Source organism: Chrysochloris asiatica, unplaced genomic scaffold (genome assembly GCF_000296735.1).
Source record: "Chrysochloris asiatica unplaced genomic scaffold, ChrAsi1.0 scaffold00122, whole genome shotgun sequence".
Classification (NCBI taxonomy): domain Eukaryota; kingdom Metazoa; phylum Chordata; class Mammalia; order Afrosoricida; family Chrysochloridae; genus Chrysochloris; species Chrysochloris asiatica.
In genome coordinates this window covers 6842671-6867520 of record NW_006408640.1, presented here as the reverse complement: position 1 = coordinate 6867520, position 24850 = coordinate 6842671, and the positions used below count along the sequence as shown (strand labels likewise).

General features: G+C 40.1%; 1 protein-coding gene across 2 annotated transcripts in view; it reads left to right on the top strand.

Moving 5' to 3' along the window:
• The window catches only part of PTPRM (protein tyrosine phosphatase, receptor type, M), an 840546-nt gene that overhangs the window by 176828 nt on the left and 638868 nt on the right, over positions 1-24850 (top strand). For both annotated transcript variants that reach the window (XM_006868703.1, XM_006868702.1), the window contains exon 4: positions 10430-10545. In XM_006868703.1, coding sequence (XP_006868765.1) covers positions 10430-10545 — 116 coding nt within the window. The remainder of the gene's footprint in view (positions 1-10429; positions 10546-24850) is intronic.

Sequence of the window (24850 nt, the reverse complement as noted above, 5' to 3'; positions counted from 1 at the left end):
AGGAATTGGCAAAGAACAAGGCACCAGGAATTGATGGAATAAAAATGGAAATCTTTCAAAAGTGAGACAGCACAGGAGGCACTCACTCATCTCTGCCAAGAAATTTGGAGGCTGTGGAATGAGGGATCTCATTGCTGATGTCCTATGGATCTTGGCTGAAAGCAAAGAATACCAGAAAGATGTTTACCTGTGCTTTATTAACTATGCAAAGGCTTTTGATTGTGTGGATCAATAATCAAAGCCCCAGTTTTTCTTCTTTGTTGAATTTTGACATCAGCTGCCTATGCCATGGAGCTTCCATGTCAAGAGTTTTCATTGGGAGTCTCATCTCATAAAGCCTGCTTCAGCCTACTTCAGCCCCTCTCTTTCGGTTAATCCATATTACAGAGAGATCGATCACAAGTATTAAGTGTGTGTGTGTGGGGTGGGGGGCTTCTACTGGAGTCAACCCGTCACCTATGTGTGGTCTAGAGTCCTTATCAAAGGTACTTTTAAATTCCCATGATGTTTCTAGAGGTCTTCTCTCAGGTACCAAGGATCAAAACTAAATGCTTTGAATAAAGTTAATGTAAAAGTCCATACTGAGTTTGCTGTCAATTGCAAACCTAAGTTACTATAAATTGACTTTTATTTTTTATGAAATAGTGTAGTGGTGTCAATTTAAAAATGCACAAACTGTTATCCAGTATATTGCTCTATGTGTTAGAGTGGGTAGAACCAGGTCATTCTTCCTGGTCGTAGTTGGTGTTGTTAAGTGCTATCCAGTTAGTTCTGGTTCAGCGACCCTAATTTGCGTTTCTAGGGAGTGGCTGGTGGTTTTGAACTCTCGACCTTTCAGTGAGCATTGTAATGCTTATCATATCACTCCAGACCAGGACTCCTCAGGCAACAGTAGGCATACTTGTTTCTGATGATGTGCTGCTCAAAATGAGAAATGTTGACACTCTGTGTTTTGACAGTTGGGCTGACATCCTGTCCATTGGACTATGTTATTACCGTAAAATGTAAAGCAAAAGCGTGTTAGGACCCAGCCCTCTTCTGTTCCACTTCAGTGTGCACTTTGATCTTATAAACTACTGATTTTGTTGCTAGTATTTTGACATAGCCTTTGAAGCATCAATAATAAGGAAAACTCGAGAAAAGGACTTGGGGAATGGTAATTCCTGAATTTGGCATCAAGGGTTGATTTGAGATCGTTTAATACCCTAAACCTCTATTCTTTTTAAACCTGTTTTCTTAGTAAGAAGCAGCAGAATATGGCAGAGATGAGAAACTAGAACAGTAATACTAAAAGACCTGTTTGGTATTCATGGAAGGCATTTCGTTTTCAGAACTCCTGCAGATTTCAGAATAAAGCTGGCATAGCGTTTTGAAAGGGTATCCAGGAGACAAATGGGTCTATGAATTTGGAGAAAGGGAGAATTTTTTTTCTTTTTGAATATGAGATAGATTGAAATTCTCCGTTTTAAAGATCCTATACCTGGTGTTACAATGAAAGGCCTCTGTCCAGGTTCAGAACATGCAGCTCAGCCTGGGATCCCAACTCTTCTGGCTATAGAGACAACCCCCCCCCACCCCACCCCCTTTTTTTTTTTTTTTTTGATCATTTTCAGTTTTAGGTGATCTGTTATTTTAAATAATAATGAATACATTTTTAAGGGCATTTTAAGAATGAGACACACAAAATGCCTTGACTGTATCATCTTATGTAATGTTCATTATCAACCCTATAGGATAGATACCTCAAGGAAATTCCTTTTAAAACAAACAAAAATCATATTAATAACTTTTACATGTATTCAGAACCAGTAAGCACTGAAATATTGATGCTGAGTGCAATTGTGCTCAAATCCAAAGCTTAAAATAGTAAACCTTAAATTACTTCTCAACCCCCCAAAATTCTAGAATTTACAGCACTAGGCAGGGAGACTGCAGGCCTCTTAAAACTTTGGAAGCATTGCATGAACCTTTACTATTGGGAAAAAAATGTACATTCGCACAAATTTCAACTTCCATGTTCTTGGCATTCCCAGTCACCTTTTCTTATTCATCCTGTAGGGTGAGTTACTGTCCTTGATTAGAGTCAATTAGCTTTCATTTGATAAGGGTAATTTGCTTATAAAGGTGTTTAAACAAATAGGATTGATGTCTTAATCTGGTTTCCTTTTGAGCTCTGGCTCTGTGATCTTTGCCAGAACAAGACTCTTTTCCAGATCTGTTGTTCCAAGGGAAGCCCCTCCTAACGTGCAGTGTGAACAGAAGCATTAATCCTTTAGACCTTGTTGTTGTTGTTAAGTGCCTGTGAGTCACTTTTGACTCATAGTGACCCTGTATAGGGTTTCCAAGGAGTGATTGGTGGGTTTGAACCACAAACCTACAGCACTACACCAGGGCTATTGCAAGATTGAGTGATATACTGTCTTTTATTTTATACTTGCGTATCATCCCTTTATCTCATTGTGCCACCAATATGCACTGGCAGTCTTCGAGGATGCCACATTGAGGATCAAAATAACTGTAAAGGAAAAATGATAGCGTTAATCTATGCAACATAATTTAATAAGGATGGAGGTAAGCAAGGAAAGATTGATTTGACTATCATACAATCATAACTTTGGCCTCCAAATTAAAAATATAAATTCTATTTTAACAACCATCCTCTTGGTGACAGTATTATTAGCAGTGTACTGATAAATGGAGGCACTGGGGGTCAGTGGTAGAGTTTTCGCCTTGAATTCAGGCAGGAGACCCAGGGTAGATTTCTAGCCAAAGTACTTCATGCACAAGTACCACCCATCTTGTCAGTGGAGACTTGCGTGTTGTTATGATGCTGAGCATGTTTCAGCAGAGCTTTCAAACAAAGACCCACAAAGAAGTCCTGATGTTCTACTTCAGAAAAATCTGCCCAGGAAACTCTCGACTTCAGTGATTTGCTCTGCAACCAATTGTGGGGGGTAGCACACAATCAGGCAGCATTTTGTTTGTTATATACATAGGGTTGACACTAGTTGCTGGCAAATCTGATGGTAGCTCATTATTAAAGGAGCTTTACTGAGCCTTTCTCTTTGGTTCAGGTCACCACTACTGGAAATGTGGCCTGTAGGAAGCCAATCGTCCCAAGCAAGACTTAATTATGGATTACTGATAGCAGAACCAATGACAGCCCTGGTACACAATTGTTTCAATTATTTTATTAGTAAGTTAGATGTTGGAGCAGAGTGCATATATTTTGTAGGTTTTTTTTTTTTAAAGAAATATATTAAAAAACTGTTACTTAGTATTTTTGAGGGGGTGTTGGAAAGAGCACTCTCATAGTCTGCTGGCAGGAATGTATATTATTACAAATGATGGTAAGCAATTTGACAGTGTTTGTCAAAAGACCTAAACATTCTTTTGACTTATAAATTCAGTTTCTATCATTTTAACTTTAAGGGGACAGGGCATATATATATGGTTGTAATATATATATGGATGTATGTTGTTGTTATGCGCTGTGGAGTTGGTTCCGACTCATGGCAACCCTGCACTGGGTTTCCAAAGCTATAAAATCTTTACGGGAGCAGAAAGCCTCATCTTTCTTCTGTGGAACAGCTGGTAGTTTCGAACTGCTGAGCCTGAGGTTAGCAGCCCGATTCCGTAACCACTACGCCACCAGAGTTCCTATAAGGATGTATAATAAAATGATATGTTCACCAGTTGTAGAGTGTTTCAATAAGCTTTTATGCATTGATTTGATACATATCAGGGTTTCTCAACCTTCTTGTTGTTGTTAAGTGATGACAAGTTGTTTCTGACCCATAGTGACCCTGTATAGGGTTTCCGAGGAGCAACTGGTGAACTTGAACTGCCGACTTTGCAGTTCAAGTGGCTTTTTGCAGTCTGGCGCATTAGCCCACAGCGCCACACCAGGACTCCCTCTCATCTTAGTATTATTGATATTTTGGGTCAGATACTACTCACTCAGTGCCAGTATAATTTTATCCTAGTTGTGACAACCAAAAATGTCTCTGTTGTTGTCATTAAGTGCCATAGAGTCAGATGCAACTCATAGCAACACTGTATAGAGTTTCCAAAAGCAGCTGATGAGTTTGAACCACTGACCTTGTGGTTCAAACTGACCTTGCAGGTCAGTGCTTTATCCCACAGCACCACAACAGATTGTTGTTGTTGTTGTTAAGTGCTGTCAAGTCAGTTCCGACCCATAGCGACCCTGTATACGGTTTCTGAGGAGCAGCTGGTGAGCTTGAACTCCTGACCTTGCAGTTCAAACGGCTTTGTAGTTTGACAAATTAACCCACAGTGCCACACCAGAAATCCACAACAGGAGTGTGGTGGTGGTGGTTATGTGCCGTGGAATCGGTTCTGACTCATAGCGACCCTGTACATTGCTAAATATCTCCTGTGGGTCAAAGTCCCCCTCTCTGCTTGGGAACCACTGATGTATACTAAACATATTTAAGAATAGTTTTAGACTATTATTTAATAAGCGAAAATTCTGATGATATTTTATTAAATGAAAGGGAAAAAAAGTACATTGTTGTCACAAAAAAAGCAGGAAGAGATCATTTATATCCAGTCAGAGGATGCACAGCTTATTATTTTATTTTGGCAAAAAATATACAGAATAAAACAGTGCCAACTCAACAATTTCTACTTGTTTAAATCACTGACATTGATTACATTTTTCAAGTTTGTAACTATTCTCCTTATCCTTCCCCAGTTAATTTCTATTAACATAAAACAAGGCCTCATAGGCAAAAGTCTCCTCTCCTTCAAACATCTGATAACTATGAATAAACTTTGGTTTCTATATATTTGTTTATTTTTTATAAGTGAGAACATGGTATATATTGATTTATTTTGCTCAGCATGATGTTTTCAGTATTAATGTTGTGGCATGAATCGGGACTTCTTGTCTATTTATGACTGTTTAGTAAAAGTCTCTGGGAATTGGTGAAATACAAATTGAAGCCCTTCAACAAGCTGATGTAGCACTGGAGGCTACATCTATGCCAAGAAATGTGGAAGATAGCTACCTGACCAGCTGATAGGAAGATATGGATATATTTGTGTCCATTCCAAAGAGAGGTGACCCAGCTGAATGCAGAAATCAGCAGACAATATCACATGCAAGTTAAATTTGTCTAAATATAATTCAAAAACAGCTGCAACAGTACGTTGACAGAGAACTGCCAGAGGTCCAAGTTAAATGCAGCCAAGGCCATAGAATGAGGGATATCATTGATGTCATATGGATCTTGGATGAAAGCAGAGAATACCAGAAAGATATTTACTTGTGCTTTACTAACTACACAAAGGCTTTTGATCATGTGGATCATGACAAAGTATGGACAACATTGTGAAGAAAGAGTATTCCAGAATACTTAATTGTGCTCCTGAGAAATGTGTGCACAGATCAAGAGTCACTTCAAAATGGAACAAGGGAACCCTGCATGGTTAAACATTTGGAAAAGTGTGTAACAGGGTTGTATTCTTTTACCATACTTATTTAGCTGTATGCTGAGCAATTAATCTGAGAAACTGGGGGAAAAAATGAAGAAGAACATAGCATCAGGATTAGAAGAAGATTCGTTAATAACCTGTGATACGTAGATGATACACCCTAGCTTGCTGAAAGAGAAGAAGACTTAAAATACTTACTGATGAAGATCAGAGGCCACAGCCTTTGGTACGGCTTGCACCTCAAAGGAAACAAAAATCCTCACCACCTGACCAATAAAAAACATCCATATAAATGGGGGAAAAACTGAATTTTTCAAAGACTAAATTCTGCTCAGATTAACCATCAACACTTGTAGTAGCAGCAGTCAAGAAATCAAAGGATACGTTGCATTAGGCAGATGTGCGTGGTACTAAAGGTGTTCAAATAAAGATGTCAATTTGAGGACTAACGTGTGCCTGACCAAAGCCATGGTATTTTCAATAATCTCATATGAATGTGAAAGTTGGGCAATGAATAAACAAGATCATAGAAGAATTGATGCATTTGAATTATGATGTTGCAGGAGATTATCAAAAGTACCATCGTCTGCCAAAAAAACAATTTGTGTTGGAAGAAGTACAGCCAGAATGCTCCTTAGAATCCAGGATGGCCAGACTTCGTCTCTCATACTTCGGACGTATTATCAGGAGGGACCAGTCCCTGGAGAAGGACATCATGCTTGGTAAAGTAGAGGGTCAGTGAAAAAGAGGAAGACCCTCAACAAGATGGATTGGCCAAGTGGCAGCAGCAGTGGGTTCAAGCATAGCAATGATTGTGAGGTTGCACAGGACTGGGCAGTGTTTTGCTCTGTTGTACATAAGATTGCTATGAGTCGGTACCAACTTGATGGCACCTAACAACAACAACAGCAGTATTTCATTGTGTATGTATACGAGGGATCTTCTAAAAGTTTGTGGAATTAAAAGATAGTGAGATTTTTCCATAAACCCTTTGAAGCCCTTTTGTAACACATTTTGTTTCTCCATTCATCTGTTTATGGCCATTCTGATTATTTCTACTTTGTAGATATTGTGAAAAGTGCTGCATTGAACTTTGATGTACAGATTTCTGTTTGTGTTCCTTTTTTACTTCTGGGTATACACCGAAGTTTGGATTGCTGGGTTGTATGATTATCCTATGTTCAACTTTTTAAGAAAGTGACAAATTGTTTTTAACAGTAGCTGCACCATTTTGCATACAGTAATATATCAGGGTTCCAGTTTCTCTACAGTCTTACCAACACCTCCGGTTCTACATTTGTTTTCATCTTTTTCATTGTAACAGGGGTGAGGTGTATAATTAATTGATTGTGGTTTTGGTTTGCCTTGCTCCATAAAATATGCACTTGACTGTGAACCACCCAGGTTGATAGTCCGAATCCACCCGCTGCTCTGTGGGAGAACGATGAGACTTTGTGCTCCCGGGAAGATTTAAAAAGCTTGGTAACCCTGTGCAGGGTCACTATGAATCAGAACAGACTTGATGGCACTGATACACAATAACAACAGCAATGACATTGAGTGTCTGTTCTGATTCCTCAGGTTACAGAGTTAACCTCTTGATCTGGAGTCTTTCTTCTTTTTTAATGTGGACTAGTTTATTTCTGATATGGCACTCTAGGATAAGCACTAGACTTCTAACCACAAGGTCTGTGGTTCAAACCCATCAGCTACACCTCAGAAACCCTATACAGGATTGCTGTGAGTTGTAATCAACTCAACGGCACCTAACCACAACAGCACTTTATTTCTATAAATTTCCCTGCTGAAGTATAACAGATGAAGTTTTACCATCCTGGCTTCTAAGGGGCATTCTGGCTATACTGGTTCCAGCCAAGATTTGATTTTTCTTCTGGTAGTCCCAGTACTTGTAATATACTTTTCTAACATGTTAATTCAAATGCATCAAATCTTCTATGGTTATCCCTATTCTTTGTTGAACTTTCACATATATATGATGTTGTTATTGTTAAGTGCCTTCAAATCCGTTCTGACTTATGGCAACCCTGTACAGGGCTTCTGAGAAGAGGTTGGTGGGTTTGAAAGTCTGACTCTGTTTAGCAGCCCAGCGCTTATCCTGAGGCGGCACACATATTCAGTGTCAAACTTTCACATGTGTATGAGATGATTGAAAATAAGATGAGTTGGGTAAGGTGAACTATAGTCTTCAAACTATATCTTTGCTCTTGAATACTTGAAAGAAAGGTTTTGTGCAGCAGATTTGCCTAGTGCTGGTGTGGCATTGCCGGTTAATGCGGTAAACTCCAACGTTGGTGTGGGCTGTTAAGGCTGGCAGTTCTAACTCACCAGCTGCTCCTTGGAAACCCTGTACTGGGTCACTATGTGTCGAATCCCGACTTGATGGCACTTAACAACAACAACATATGTCATTGGATTTCTTGATTGTTTCTTCCATGAGTATTAATTGTGGATCCAAACCAAATGAACTCTTTGACAACTTCAATATATTCTGCATTTATATAGTTATTCATTGGTCCAGTTGTGAGGATTTTTTTTTACATTGAGCTACATTCCATGAAGAAGATTGTAGTCTTTGACATTCATTAGTAAGAATTTTAACTTATCTTCACTTCTGTTAGGCAAGGTTGTATCATCTGCATACCAAAAGTTGTTAATGAGTCTTCCTCCAATCCTAATGCCATGTTCTTCTTCATATAATCTAGTTTCTTAGATTATTTACTCAGTGTACAGACTGAATAATATGGTGAAATGATACAACTCTGGTGCACACCTTTCCTGATTTTAAACCATTCAGTATCCCCTTATTGTGTTCTAACAATTACCTCTTGTTCTATGTACAGGTTCCTAATGAATACACATTCTTCACAATATTATCATTATCTTTAGATCTGTGTAGTCAATAATGTACAAGTAAACATATTTCTGGTATTTTCTGCTTTTAACAAACATCTATCTGACATCAGCAATGATATCCTCCTTCCATGTCCTCTTTTAAATTTCTGGCAGTTCTCTGCTAATGTACTGTTGCAACAATATTTGAATTATCTTCAGCAACATTTTACTTGCTTGTTATATTAATGACACTGTTAGCTGATTTTCACAGACCGTTGGGTCCCTTTCTTTGGAATGGGCACAGATATGGATCTCTTCCCAATCAGTTGTCCAAATTTCTTGGCATAAAGGAATGAGCACCTCCAGTACTGCATCAGTTTGTGGGAAGATTTAAATTTGTATCCTGTGAATTCCTGGAGCCTTGTTTTTCATCAATACTTTCACTGCAGCTTGGACATCTTCCTTCATTACCATTGGTTCTTGATCATATGTTACCTCTTGAAGTGGTTGAATGTTGATCATCCCTTTTCAGTACTGCGACTCTGTGAATTCGTTCCATTGTCTTTTGATGCATTTCGCCCATTTTTTGTTGTTGTTAAGTACCGTCGAGTTGATTCCGACCCATCTTGACTCTGTGTAGGGTTTCCAAGGAGCAGCTGGTGAGCTTGAGCCACCAACCTTGCAGTTCAAATGGCTTTGCAATCTGACACATTAGCCCACAGCGCCACACATTGCCCATAGAATCCTTCAATGTTGCTACCCGAGGTTTGAATATTTTTTTAGTTCTTTCAACTTGACAAATGCTAAGTGTGTGTTCTTCTCTATGTAGACAAGGAGCATCAGATACCTTAGAATTCATCTGAACTAGCTCAGCTCTGCTCTTGTATGATTATTCAATTCAGGCAGAGTAGTGTTCACTCACCTGTCTTCTTTTTTTCCACTGGTATAGGCATAGTGTAAATTGATGTCCATGTGGCGCTGTAGGATAAGCAGTGGACCTCAAGCTTGGTTTGAACACCAGGGTCAGTGGTCAGACTCATTGGTAGCTTCTTGAAAACCCTATACAGGGTTGCAAGAGTCAGAAGCAACTCAAGGACATTCTGCAACAACAAGTGTATTTGAATAGAGTCTAGACTTGACATTGGGACATAAGGGCTATGGTGAGAAGTTGACAAAGCTACTACAAAGGTACTCTAGGTGTTGTCCATATTAATCTGTCTCTTCTAGAAAATAAGGTCACTCTGTACTCTTCCTTTACTGTTTATGATCCACCTCTTCCACCCTTGCTGGTCTTTCACTCTGTCATTATGGTAAAAGGACAATGCTCTTCCTAAAAGTAGAGATTGCCACTTAAATTTCAGTTCTGACCTGTCATTCCAGTTCCTAGGCACATGTTTCCATTGTATGGCAAAATGTGGTCTGGACTTTTCAAGACAAGTAGAATTTTCCTTTATTTAGTCAGGTACCCTATATGGACAATGTACATTATAAGATTTAATGCTGGACCCATGTTTACTTCTTGAAATTAGAATAACGGTCAACAAAAACTGCCATGCCATGGCGATCCCATTCTAATTTCAGAGTTTGTCTAGAGAGATAATATTTTTTGGTAGATGGAAAATATACAATGTTTCATACCAATTAGTTGTATTAAAACATATATTATGAAAAGCTCTGTCATTGAGTTACAAAGTTTGCTTGGCAACATCATTTAATTTCTTACTGTTCTTTTCATGTTGCTAGTATAAATATCTCATATGTTTTTGTTCAAAACATCAATTAGGGTTCAGTATAATCTTCATTAATACAGATCTGTTATTATAAGAAGACTGCTGAGCTGTGAAAATTTACACAGCAGGAACAATACAAAATGTTCTTTCTGTTTGGTTCGATCCCAGAATACTTCACATTTTTATTCCTTTACAGAACATGCCAGAACCTTCCATGACAGTTTTACAATTACAGTGAAATGTTTAATACTTTTATAATAAAAAATACTATTTTCTCCAAAGGTAAACAATATGAAAAGTTCTAAAATTGCAGAAAGCTTCAAAAAGACATATTTTTGTTAGGGATCTCTATTTTTCATATCTTATTTCTTTTCTCTATGTAGCCAGAACTCCTCATTTCCTGCGGATTCAGAATGTGGAAGTGAATGCCGGCCAGTTTGCCACGTTCCAGTGCAGTGCCGTTGGAAGTACCGTGGCTAGTGACAGACTTTGGTTGCAGGTACAGTAACTCCTTTCAGCCATTACATGGAAGTCAGACAGGAAGAATATACTCAACTTCACAAAAAGAACTGGAGAAAATAGATTTGTTCTCAGGTTACTTTTGTAAAATTAATGCTGTTAAGTGGTGTTTTCAGGCCCTTTCTTTTTATTAATAAGTGGTCAAAAAACTAAGAGCTCTTGTTGTTGTTTAGTGCTTGCTATCAAGTCACTTAGGACTCATAGTAACCATGTAAAGGATATCCGAGGAGTGGCTGGTAGGTTTCAACCACTGACCTTGTGATCCAGTGCATTATTGTGCAGTGCCACACCAGGACTCCATGAGTTCTAGTTAAGGTTATTAATTTTCTTCGTAGGCCTTATTTGAATTTTGCTTTTTCCTTTTGTTTCTGCGTCTCCACCTTGTCTTGAAAATCTAGTTGTCAGATTGCATTTAGGGCAATAGATTAAAGTTCAAAATTTAGGACATTTTACTTTTCTTGAGAGAGATCAAGATGGAACCAAAAAAAAAAAAAATGTTATGAACCATTTTGTAATTTTAATTTACATTAAGCAATAAGCCAAGACTTAGACATTAATGGAGCCAGTCCCTGGGTGGTGCAAACAGTGAACATGCTTGGCTGCTAACCAAAACTGTGGAGGTTGGAGAATAACCTGAGGTACCTTAGAAGAAAGGTCTGGCAATCTCTTTCTGAAAAATTGGGCATAGAAAACCCTGTGATGTACAGTTTTAGTCTGCTGACACACAGGTATTACTAGGAGTCAAAACTGACTAGACTGGAGCTGGTTATTGTGTTTTTGTTTGCTTGTGGCTTGATTTGTTTAGAACTGAATGTTGTTGTTGTTAAGTGCCGTTGAGTCGGTTCCGACCCATAGCGACCCTGTACAGGGTTTTCGAGGGTGTAAATCTTTACGGGAGTAGAAAGCCTCATCTTTCTCCCGCGGAGCGGCTGGTAGTTTCGAACTGCTGACCTTAAGGTTCGCAGCCCGATTCGTAACCACTACGCTACCAGAGCTCCTTTAGAACTGAATAGCACATCTTTCATTTCTGAGCATTAAAGACTAATTTCTGTGGAATTATTTATAATAATTTGTATGAATTGTTTCACAGTCTTTTGAAACTCACCATATGTATTTTTTCATAATTAGTTTTGTGCATTTGCCCAGATTCTCAGTAATTCTATAGCAGAATAAATGGGGTCGAGTTACCTGTCTGCTCTGACTTTAAGACTGACACCTCTGTCGCACTGCAGGATAGTACACTGGGCCACAAGGTCAGTTTGAACCGCAAGGTTGGTGGTTCGATCCCACAAGCTGCTCCTCAGAAACCCTAGACAGGGTTGTTATGAGTCGGAACCAACTCGACGGCACTTAACAACAGCAACAATATTCTTCAATTTCATTTTTGTTTCTTCGTCTGAAGCATTCATCAATAGGCTGCTCATTCTTCATCTTGACTTAGCTTTTTTCCACTTTCTTTATAGCTTCTAGGTGGGGTTTTAAAATAATTTATTTATTTATATATTTATAACTTTTCAGCTCGCTGAACTAAGCTTCGTGTTCTAACCCCTCTATAGACACAATTGGAGTCCTTGTGTGGTTTCCTAGGATAAACAGTTGACCTCAAGGTTGGTTTGAACTGAAAGATCAGTGGTTTAAACTCACCAGCCGTTCCTCAGAAACCCTATACAGGGTCTCTAGGAGTCGGAAATGACTCAACAGCATTTAACAACAACAACGTAGACACTATTGGAGTCCTGGTGTGGTGCTTTGGGATCAGGCACTGGACCCCAGCGTCAGTTTGAACTGCAAGTTCAGCAGTTCAGATTCACCAGCTGCTCCTTCAAAACCCTATACAGAGTCACTATGAGTCAGACCCCACTCTACGACACTTAACAACAGTAAGACACTATTACCTGGCAATTTGCCTTCAGCCCTTATAGTTTCTCTGTACCCCACTGTACCCACATGTAATCATGATTTAACATGTGATGTTAATGTGACATTACAACATAAATGGTCACTTTTATCCCTATGTTTCTCAGGGAACTACAACATAGTCGAAGTGTCTTTCCCACGATTTGTCAATAATGTTTTGCTAGATTGGGACTGCACCCTGGAGAGTGGACTTCCTAAATACCAGCTGAGTCTTCTCACACGATCCCCTGCCCTTCTGCGTTGGTGTCATTCTCCTGCTGCCCCCGGTAGACACTTCCCTCACCAGGAAGGAAGAATGTGTGCAAAAGAATGAAACTGTGTCCTCCAAGTTCAGTTTTGTTTTTCTTTTCCCTTTTCTCTAAACATTTTGTAATCTCCAGATTAAGAACATTTTGCAGAGTGTGAAGACTTGGCTTTGCCCATATCTGACATGTTTTTTTTTCCTTTTCATCCCACTTTCCATTCATTTAAAATTCTTGAGTTTAAGAATTCAGAGCTAATTTTTCTTTTAGTGGTTGCTTGGTATTAAATTTGATTAAGTATTTATGGTGATTAATAACCATACAGTTATTTTTTAGTATTATTACAAAGTGATAATCACTTTATACATAAGAATACATTTATTCTTATATTTGATTTAACTTTAAAATTTTTAATTTTTATGGAAAATTTTTTTTGCTACATGTATTTGAATTAATATTACTTGAGAGTATACAATATAAAGTCTAAGCTATTAGCTTAAACAGAATCTTATTAAATATCCCCAAGAATTTACAGGCAATTTAAATCTACTTTGTTCTTTTTGTTTTTGCAAATGTCCTGGTGTTGGGAAGTTCCTGCTTAAATTGGAGCTGAGGGATATTTAACTATTTCTTATTACAGATAGAGACTGCTTAAAAGAAAATTAGAATGTAGAGAGAAAGCTAATTACTATTTTGATAAAGAGGTTTAAAAGAAGACTCTCCACTCTGACTCCACTATAGATTCACCTGGGGAATTTTATAAATGTGTTTGCTCCCTACCCCCAGGTTCTGATTTAATTGGTTTGGGCTGAGCATTTTATTAAAGCCTCTCCAGGTGATTTCAGTGTGCACCTAGGGTTGAAAATTAGTGTGAAGCAAAGGGCAACACTTGTTCATAATCAGGGTGAAAAAAGTATAGCTGGGTACCTCTATTCGGTAGTCTCTGGTAACGAAGTGGTTATGAATCGGGCTGCTAACCTCAGGGTCTACAGTTCAAACTACCAGCTGTTCCACGGGAGAAAGATGAGACTTTCTGCTCCCATAAAGATTTACAGCCTCGGAAATCCTATGCAGGGGTTGCTATGAGTCGGAACCAACTCCACGGCACATAACCACCACCATGTTCAGCAGTCTCAATATGACTTCCATATTGAATTTTTCATATTGTTATGGACTCAGCTTATGGTAACTTGATGTATAACAGAACAAAACATTTTCTGGTTCTGTGCCATCTTCATGATCATTGGTCTTTTTGAATTGTTATAACTATTGTATCAGTGCCCTATTAAAGGTTTTGCTCATTTACTCACACTTGACATACTTTTTCTGACTGTTGGTCTTTCCTGTGTCCAGAGTTGTTGTTGTTGTTATGTGCCATCTAGTCGGTTCCGACCCATAGCGACCCTGTATAGGGTTTCCGAGGGTGTAAATCTTTACGGGAGTAGAAAGCCTCATCTTTCTCCCGCGGAGCAGCTGGTAGTTTCGAACCGCTGACCTTAAGGTTCACAGCCCGATTCGTAACCACTATGCTACCAGAGCTCCTTTGTGTCCAGAGTAAGTGAGTCAAAGTCTTACCATTCTTGCTTCTAAGAATTATTCTAGTTGTGCGTTTCCTAAGACTGATTTGTTCTTTCTTGTGGCAGCCCATGGTGTTTTCAATACATTTTGCTAATGCATCTACTCTTCTGTCTTCCTTTTCCCTGTTTATCATTTACATGTTAATGAAGCAGCTGGAAAAGACCCTTGCTTGGTGAGACACACCTTCATCAGCAAAGTGTCATTTTTTTATTTTGAAAACTTTAAAGAGGTCTTTTGCAGATTTGCATAATGCAAATTTTTCAGTTACTGGGTCTCTTGTTTTCTTATTAAACTGCTGTTGACTTGGTTCCAAGTCATAGTGACCTTGTAAAGGGGTCCCTGGAGTCTGGTGTGACTGTAGTTTGAGCTCTCAACCACTAGGTCCGTTTGAACTAAAGGTAGTCAGCAGTTCACACTCATCAGCTGCTCTTTGGAAACCCCATACAGGCTCACTATGAGACAGAATCTCTGCTGGAGCAAAATGTGGTATATTTTTCCTGAGGAGTAGCTAGTGGGTCGAACCACTGACCTTGTGGTTCACAGTCCAGTGCTTATTGTAAAGAGCCACTGTGTTCGCTCTAGGCCAAAGGAGGAGAGCCTTTTTTTTCTCCCAAAATTTGTAACATCATTGGCTATACAAGGCTATATAAAATTATCACAGGCTATACAAAATTATAACTTAAAAATTAGTTGGTCACAGGAAAGTTTGGGTGCTGGGGAGGGGAGCAATGTACAAGGAGGGAGAGGGAAACGGAAGAACGGAACAGATGGGAGAACAATTGGGCATGTTTGAATGGGCTAAGTGGGACAGATAAAGAATGATGTATGCACAATCTTGGAACTACAGAGCTCTGGGATACAGAGATTGTCTCATGGTTGGAATGGGGAAAAGGGGGGAATAATGTTAAGATGCTCGGCAGTTTTTTGAATCTTGGTTTTCCTTCCATTATAATATAAAATAGACACTGGAGGGGGAGAGAAAGGAATAGTCAGAAACATCACCGTAGAAAGTTTGTAAGTCTGTCTTCTGCCTATAACTGATTGGAATACCTAAAATGGGGCTACAAAGTGCCCAGGGAATGAGGCTTCCTGCGGAGCCTTTGCAATACATAAGACTATAGGTAGAAGCCTGAACCACATCCAGATCTCCAGAGATGGGAAACGCCCACTTAAAAGAACGAGCAAATCAGCCTGGAGTGGCTAGAAGAACAGAAGATACTTCTTGAAAGAGAGACCTACAGGAAAATAGAGGCATATGGACTGTTACTACAAGAACAAACAAATTGCTTGCCCAGGAAACATCAAGACAAGTGGTCAGGTCCCCTTAATACAAACCCCCTTCCAAGGCTAAGACTCAATGGAAATACGTGCTCTGATTGGTGACCATACACATCGCCGATAGGGAGAAGTGGGGTAAAAGCAGCAATGAAGCGGCAAGCTAAGCCCTACAATGTTCGGTGGGCTTCTGTGGACCTGGATGGGGACCTGGTTGGCCAGCACTGTGGGGAGACCTGGTGACTCTTGGGCCCAGAGTCAGCGGCCACAGAGGACTAGAGTGGAGAGTGAAGCTACCAGCTGATAGGAAGAGAGGGCAGATGCACAAGAACACCCACACCTGCAGATGATACCCACGTGAGCTGGGCCTGATGAATGGATGATCAGAACTCAACCAGGAGAAGAAAGAAGAGGAAAAAAAAGAGTGACCTGATACAATTTGATGAACTTGACCTACACCTATGGATGCAGTAACCCAAAAGAGGGAACAAATACTTATAGCAAGAAACACCCACCCCCTCCACACACAGAGTAGACAGAGATGGGCAACTTGGACATTGGATACCCAAATGGGAGGAGGGGGGTACTACAAAGGCAAGAAGTGACTGGCTTACAAGCTTTCAAGAGGGAACCTAGAGCTAGGGGTCATGGAGGAAGGCAGAATCTCCAGTGAGTACTATCCAATCTGTCTAGGCAGAGCTGATGAAATGAAATGCAGAAGGGTCACTTGTGATACAGTAGTGAATGATTGTTATCAGGACTGATTGTGAGGGTTGGAAATGTAAAGGTAGACGTTTTGTAGCAAGGAAGGGAGTGATTAACTCTCCAGTCTAGGAGCGGAGGTCTCTGGGACCATCAACGGAGAAGTGCCGAGAGCGGGACCTTACCTAGAGAAGCAGCGAGGCCCGAGATGGAGGCAGAGACGATGACGTGGAGTGATGAAGCGGCTAGGGAATTTGGATCCAGAGAGGGAGAGGGACTGTGTGCTGAAGAATGGGGGGGGGGGGGAGTGTAGGGGGTGGGTTTATAGGGTATACCATTTGGTCGATTGATGATGCATGGAGGGGATTGTAACCATGGCAATGAAACCATGTACGGTGGAATGAATGTAAAACTAAAGTTCTCCTTTGTAAAATATCATATAATTCACAATAAAACATGGGGAAAAAAATTAGTTGGTCAAAGGAACTCTGGTAGCATAATGACTGTGAGTTGGGCTGCTAACCTCAAGGTCAGCAGTTCGAAACTGCCACCTGTTCTGTGTGAGAAAGATGAGGCTTTCTGCTCCTCTAAAGATGTACAGCCTCAAAAACCCTATATAGGGTCACTATGAGTCAGAGCTGACTCCACAGCACATAACCACCACTGCCACATTTGGTCAAACAATTAATTAACTCGTCCCTAATATACAGGATGACGTCCATAATGACCCTGTATAAGATTTCCGAGGAGCAGCTGGTGAGCTTGAACCACCAACCTTGCAGCTCAAACCAACTTTTCAGCCCAGTGCATTAGCATAGAGGGTCATTATAGGTCAGAATCGACTCAAGGACACTTAACAGCAATAATAACAATAAACAAAGTCAGTATGAGTCAGAGCCGACTTAATGTCACTTAGCAACAACAACAACAATGTGATAGCTATAACTGTGGTTGCCTTGGCAGGGCCAGACCCAAAGATTTCCTGGGTCTTATATGGCTTGCAGTTCAAAACTACCAGCTGCTCCGCAGGAGAAAGACGAGGCTTTCTGCTCATGTAAAGATTTACAGCCTCGGAAACTCTGCTTAGAGTCGCTATGAGTCAGAACCGACTCCACAGCACATGACAACAACAACAACAACATATGTCTTGCAATGGGATGCTTTCCACCCCTGCGCTAGGCAATCTAGGCTTTTGCTATTAGGTAATTTAGCACTCTTCCAGCCTCCGCTCATTATCCAATTACAAAACCACGTATTCATTTTTAGGTATCTGTTAGACACCATCAAATCTGTTCAGGCTCCTAGTGCAGGTCCTGCATCATCCTCACAATTGTTCTTCTGTTTGTATTATTTTGACAAGGGTCTTCCTTTTTTTCACTGACCGTCTACATTACCGAGCATGATGTCCTACTCCAGGACTTATCCTTCTGAAAACATGTCCAAAGTACTTGAGACAAAGTCTAGTGATTCTTTCTTCTAAGTAGCATCCCAGCTGTACTTTCTCCAGGACAGATTTATTCGATCTTCTAGCAGTCCATGATATACTTAATATTCTTTGCCATGGTATTCTTTAATACTGATTCCATAACCCAAAGGCATCAGTTATTCTTTGGTCTTCCTTATTCATTGCCCATCTTTCAAATGCCTACTGGGAGTTTAAAAATACTCACTTGGATCAGGTGTACCTTAAACTTCAAAATAGCATTTTTGCTTTTGAATGCTTTAAAGAGATCTTTGGCAACAAACTTTTTCAGTGTGATATGTTGTTTGATATCCTGACTGCTGCTTCCATGGGTGTTGCTTGTGAATCCAAGTAGAATGAAATACTTGACAAGTTCAATGTTTTCTCCATTTGTTATGATGTTGCTTTTTGGTCAGTTTTGAGGATTTTTGTTCTCTGTAGGCTGAGGTACAATTCATATTGAAGCATGTGATCTTTAATCTTAATCAGTAAGTGAGATTACACTTTGGTAAATTAAATTCCACAGTCAATCCATTAGTCCCAGTCTTTCTTTCTTCTTTTTAAAGTTTTGATTGTGAATTGACTGATAGTTTACATGGGAGAACATCAGCTTTACATTCATCCTATCTTATTTTGTTTCATTGCAATGATTACAGTCCCCTCCATTCAACAGCATTTGCTTCCATTCCCTCTGATTTTGTTTGGATGTACACCAAAGCACTCAAGAATATATAACCATTCAAACGACCACAGGTACCACAAGCCTGCTCCCCGGCTGTCAGCACACAGCCCCTCTCCCTCCCTAAGTCCAGAGTCTCCAGCCGCTCCATTTTTCCAAGTTATCATCTTTGCCTCCATCTCTGGTGTCACTGCTTCTCTGGATAGGGTCCCATACTCTGTTCTTCTCCCTTGATTATCCTAGGGTCCTCTGCTCCTGGACTGCAAGATCAACCACTCCCCTCCTTTTGTTACAAAATATCTGCCGTTACATTTGCAACACTCACAATCAGTCCTGATAGCAATTATTCACTATTGAACCACAAGAGTCTTATCCCATCTTCTTTCACCAGCCCCGTCCAGATTGGTTGGAAACCACTCAGTGTAGAGTCTACCTTCCCCCACACCCTCTGAAACTAGGCTCCCTCTTGAAAGCTTGTAAGTCAGTCACTTTGTGCCTTTGTAGGCCCCCCATTTTGGGTAGTCAATGTCTAAGTTGCCCATCGCTGTCAACCCTGTGTACAGAGGGGTTGGGAATGATCCTCACTGTAAAGATTTGTTCCCTCTTTAGAACTATTACATCCATAAGTATAGGTCAAGTTCATCAAATTGTAATGGATTACTCTTTTTTCCCTCTTCTTATTTCGAGTTCTGATCATCCAGCCATTGAAGCCAGGTCAAATGGGTACTATCTACAAGTATGGGTGTTCTTGTGCATCTCCTCTCACTTCATATCAGCTGGACACTTCACTCTCTACTCTAGTACTCTGTGGCCATGCCCCTGTCCCTGGGCCCAGGAGTCCCCAGGTCTCGCCATACTGCTGGCTAACCAGGTATCAGTCCAGGTTGACAAGACTCTATAGAATGTGGTTGGAATTAGCTCACAACTTCATTGCTGTTTTTCCCCTACTTCCCCTTATCGGTAAACCAGTGTGGTCACTAGCAAGACCACATGCCTGCTGGGGTATTCCCCTAGAGTCTCAGTCTTGGAAGGGGGTTTGCCCTGAGGAGACCCAACTGCTTGCCTTGATGGTTCCCTGGCGAACAGCTTGCTTGTTCTTGTAGTAGTCAATCAGACCGCTGTTATTGTTTTTGATTTTTCTTGATGGTCTTTCTTTCAAAAAAGTGTCTTTTGTTCTTCTAGCCACTGCTTATCCTTTCAAGTGGAAATGTCTCACCTCAGAAAATTCTGGATGGGGATCAGGATTCCACCTATGGTCTTATGCAATGCAAAGGTTCCACAGGAAGCCTCCTTCACTCGGCAAGTTCTAACCCCAGTTTAGGTATTCCAATCAGTTATAGGCTAAAGACAAACTTATAAGTTTTCTATGGTGATGTTTCTGGCTATTCCTTTCTCTCCCCCTGAAGTCTATTTTACAATAGTCGACAAATCTTGGGAAACCAGGATTCAAAAGACAGCCAAGCATCTTAACATTATTTCCCCTTTTTTACCCATTCAAACCATGCCTCAATCCCTGTATCCCAGAAACTTGTTGTTCCAAGGTTGAGCATACATCATTATTTACCTCTGTCTCACATAGACCATGCAAACCTGCCTAAATGTTCTCCCATCTGCTTTGTTCTTCCATTCCACTCTCCCTTCTTGTGTATTGACCCCCTGCCCAGCACCCAAACTATCCTGTGTCTATTCCCTACCTTGCACTCCATCTTCCCCTCCCTCCCCTTACTCCACCTCCTATACCCATGTCAGTATATGTTTGTATATAGTTGATACACATAATCAAAGTAACTCTCCTACAAGCTGCTGTCTGTTAGAGCCTATAGCCTCACAGGGTTTGCAAACTTGCACCAGTAATTGGCTACCTCTCCCAGTAGCCCCAGAAGCCTGGTGGGAATCTGAACCCCTGAGGGATGGAGTCAAACGACAGAATCCCAGTCACCCCATGGGCAAGGACCAGCTGGGTGGCCAGGCAGGTCACATGCAGCTGAGGGAGCACAGTTGCAGGAACCCCAGCACCACAAACTGAGTGCCAGCCCTCTCTTTCAGCCTGGAGATATGCACTCAGATGTTGTTTGATGGAACCTTATGCATCACATGCCTGTATATACACACAATGCAGAAAATACACAGGCAGTCCCCAATTTACAGTATGGTTTCATTCCAGTGCCTCAGTTGTAAGTAGGTTCTGACGTAATTCAAATACTTTTTTTTTTTTTTTAAGTTTTCATAGCCTGCTATAAGGCAGTCTTTTTCATAGCCTGCTATAAGGCAGTCTTTTAACTATCTGTGAGTGAATATCTGAGAGTGATAAGACAGCAAATTACATGCTGCAGCATTATTTGTAGTACATTTTACTAACACTAAGATGTACAGAAAAACTTAGAGTGTCCTAAATGTGGTTCATCATAACTCAAATACATTGTAAGTTGGGAACAACCTCAATTTTGTAAGTAGATATATATAAATATGTATATAAGAATATATATGTGTATACATATGTATGTGTGTGTATATATGTATATATATATATATATATGTATGTATCAGTGTATATGTGAGTGATAGAAATGTTCTATCATATGTATGTATATATATATATATATATATATATATATATATATACACACACACACACACACATACATATGATAGAAGAGAAAATGGAATTCTAGGTTTTCTTCTTTTTATAGTTATATATTGTTTGCTAATATATACCTTCTGTCTTATATATTTTTATTCAATTACTTACCTTTAAGCCATGAGTGAATCTTTTATTCTTAGTTAGTATTACAGATGTTTATTTTCTAACATTTTCTTGCTTCTCTGGAGAATTCAGTTTTATAATATTGATCTTAACTTTTCCATAGATCAAACTGATAAAAACCACAACTAGTACTGATAGTTTAATTCTGCAGATCAGCCATGCTTGCGTTTTTCCAGAGGACATGACATGTGTTCCTATTGGCGCCTTTTGGTTACTCCTGCTCTCAGTGTTTTTCTGTACACTGTTGAGACTCCTTACTTGGTAAGACTCAGCATGAGTCCAGTCACCAAACTTGAGCCTGGATCCAGTCCTTACTTTTCCACTTCTCCATCTTTCTCTGACTGTAGTCACCCTGAGCTCAGTCATATCCCACAGTGTCTATCCGAATGCCAAGTTGGCAGATGCCAACCACAACTTTGGGGGAGTCTACCCAACAACCCAAACTTTTGACCCTTTTTAACTGCCATTAAGTTGATTCTGACTCACAGTGACCTTGTAAAGGATTACTAGATGTGTCTGCTTGCTTTGAACTGCCGTCCCTGTAGTAAGCAGTCCAATGGTGATCCTACAGCGCCACACTAGGACTCCAAACTCTGACCTACTGGCCACAAATTCAGGGCTGTATTCCCAAAACCCTTTTAGGTGCCAGTCACAGCTCAGGCATTCATACCACACCCTTACTTTCTGATTTTCTGACTCCTAGTCAGTGGCTCAGAGGGCAGCTGGGTTCAGGCCATCTTGTCCTGGCAGGAGTTCATGCCTGCCCAGGGGTGCTTATCAGGTGCTGCACTACGGCTGGCCTGAAACAGCAGAGATCTCAGGCCTCCAAATATTGGAGTGGTGTGCCGCTAGCACCCCATGCATGAGGGTACACTTGTGACTTCAAGCAAAGTAGGACTGCGCATAGAGGTCACCGGCCAGCAAGTGGATGAAGGTTTAGGCTAGTCCTACTTTTTTTTAGTCACTGGGAGGGTGTGGGGAACATGGGGAAGACTGCACCTTTGTGGTTGCCAGACCCCAGTGTGAGTGCTTGTGTGGTCCTAGAAAGTGGAACTAATGATCAGATCGCTGCCCTAATCCAAATCACTACTTGGAAAAATTGAGAATGGCATCCCGTTGTCAGGTCAACTGCCACTTCACCTTTCCGTTTGTCTGTTTGTTCACTGATTTGGTTTAGAGTCTACTCCTATTCAATATCTGATCCACTTCTTTATCCTTTCCTCTGAAGCGCAGGCTTCCAGGATGATCTTTTTCTGTTTCATTAATATCTTTGTTGTAGGGATTACTGCAGGATAATGTATTGGACTGCAAGGTCAGTTTGAACCATAAGGTTGGTGGTTCAATCCCACCAGCTGTACCTCAGAAACCCTATACATGGTCCTTATGGGTTGGAACTGACTCCACGGCACTCAACAACAACAATCTTTGTTGTAGAGGGTCTGAGTTGCCTGTATGTCTAGTCATCATCTTGCCAGAACAAAAGTTATTTTAAAGTATAAATATTTTTGTTATTTATAAATCAGTGAATTTTGTTATTGTGACTAATACACAAGTGGGTTTCAGAATTATTTGGGAAAAATCAAATTAAAAGATGATGGAACTTTATCATGAAGCCCTCCCTTATGTATACAAAAGAAAACATGTTCAACATTTTTGACATGTACAATTCAATGCTACTAATGAGTTTCATCTTGTGTAACCATCACTACTACCCATTTGCAAAATTATCATTCATCTTTAACAAAAACTCTGTGTTCCTTAAGCACTGAATCCCACTTCCTGCCCAAGAGAGTGAAGGTTGTCACTTGGACATTTTTTTTTTTTTTTTAACTGATATGGTCCTTGTGACCTTGTATTTCAAATGCTGTTAGACTTTTAACCAAATATTTTCAAATTTACTGTAGAAAGATCTATGTTTACTTTAGAGCTCATTATGTTATTATTGGTTTTGAGTGTTGATGAGTTGATTCCAACTCACAGGAGTCCCTGAGAATGAAACCTCACCTGGCCCTGTACCTTTTTCATAGTTGAAATATTTGAGCCCATTGTTGCAGCTACTTTGCCAATCTGAGAGTCTTCCTCTTTTTCTCTGAATCTCTGTTTTACCAAGCATGGTGTACTTTTCCAGGGATTGATCCTACCTGACAGCATGTCCAAAGTATGTAAGATGAAGTCTCACTATCTTCTTTTCTAAGGAACAGTCTGGCTGTACTTCTGCCAAGACAGATTTGTTTGTTCTTTTGGGAGTCCATGGTGTATTCAGTAGTTTTCACCAACACCATAAATTCATATGCAAACATCTGAGCTCATTATGTTGTTGTTGTCATGTGCCCTTGAGTCAGGTCTGACTCATAGTTGCCCTGTGTAAGGTTTCCGAGGCTTTTAAATCTTCTCAGAAACAGAAAACAGATTAGAAATTGTTATTGTTAACTGCTGTTGAGTTGGTTCAGACTCATAGCAACCCTGTGTAGAGTGTACGAGGCTATTAAAATCTTTGTGGGAGCAGAAAGCTTCATCATTTTCCCATGGAGCAGCTGGTGGGCTCAAATGCGGACCTTGTGGTTTACAGTCAAGTGCTTATCGTATGAAGCCACCACACTCCATTCACAGAAAATGATAGGCGATATTATGGTGTTACTATGAAGTGCCCCAATAAAAACATTCATGCAACAAAGCACCTAGAATAGCACCTGCCATATACAAATGGTCAGTAAATACCTGTTACTGTAATTAGCTTGGAGTCTGGTGTGGTGCTCTAAGATAAAGCACTGGACTGCAAGGTCAGTTTGAACCACAAGTTGGCGGTTCAAACTCACCAGCCACTCCTTGGAAACCCTATACAGGGTTGCTATGAATTAGAACAGACTTGATGGCACACAACCATTCATAGTCTATTCTGAAATAGCAGAACAGATACTAACAGACAGTATATATCCTACTTCTCATCAAAAACATCCTTCAGAGATGAATTTCTGGTCTAAGAAGCATTCCAGAAAGACAGAGCAGGTTTTGTTGTTGTTGTTATTGTTTTCCTGGATCAATTGTGGGCATTTGATATTCCCCTGGAGAAGAGGCTTGCTATATTCTTACAGTAATGAGCTGAGTACATTGTTGTTGTTGTTAAGTTCCAAGGCTGTAACCTTAACAGAAGTAGAAAGCCTCATCTCATATATATATACATATACACACACACACATATATGCTGTTGTTAAGTGTCGTAGAGTTGGTTCCAACTCATAGCGACCCTGTATAGGGTTTTCAAGGAGCAACTGGTGAACTTGAACCACTGACCTTGCAATTTCAACGACTTTGCAGTCTGACATATTAACCCACAGCGCAACACCAGGAATGTAGCTACGTATATGTATATATGGAATATATATATGGAAGGAGCTCTGGTAGCGTAGTGGTTACAAATCGGGCTGCGAACCACAAAGTCAGCAGTTCGAAACTACCAGCTATTCCGCTGGAGAAAGATGAGGCATTCTGCTCCTGTAAAGATTTACAGCCTCAGAAACCCTGTACAGGGTCGTTATGAGTTGGAACCAACTCCATGGCACATAATAACAACAATAAATATCTATATATCTATATCTATATATATGAATTATGTGTATGTATGAAATATGTGTGTATATTTGTGTGTGTGTGTATATATATATATAT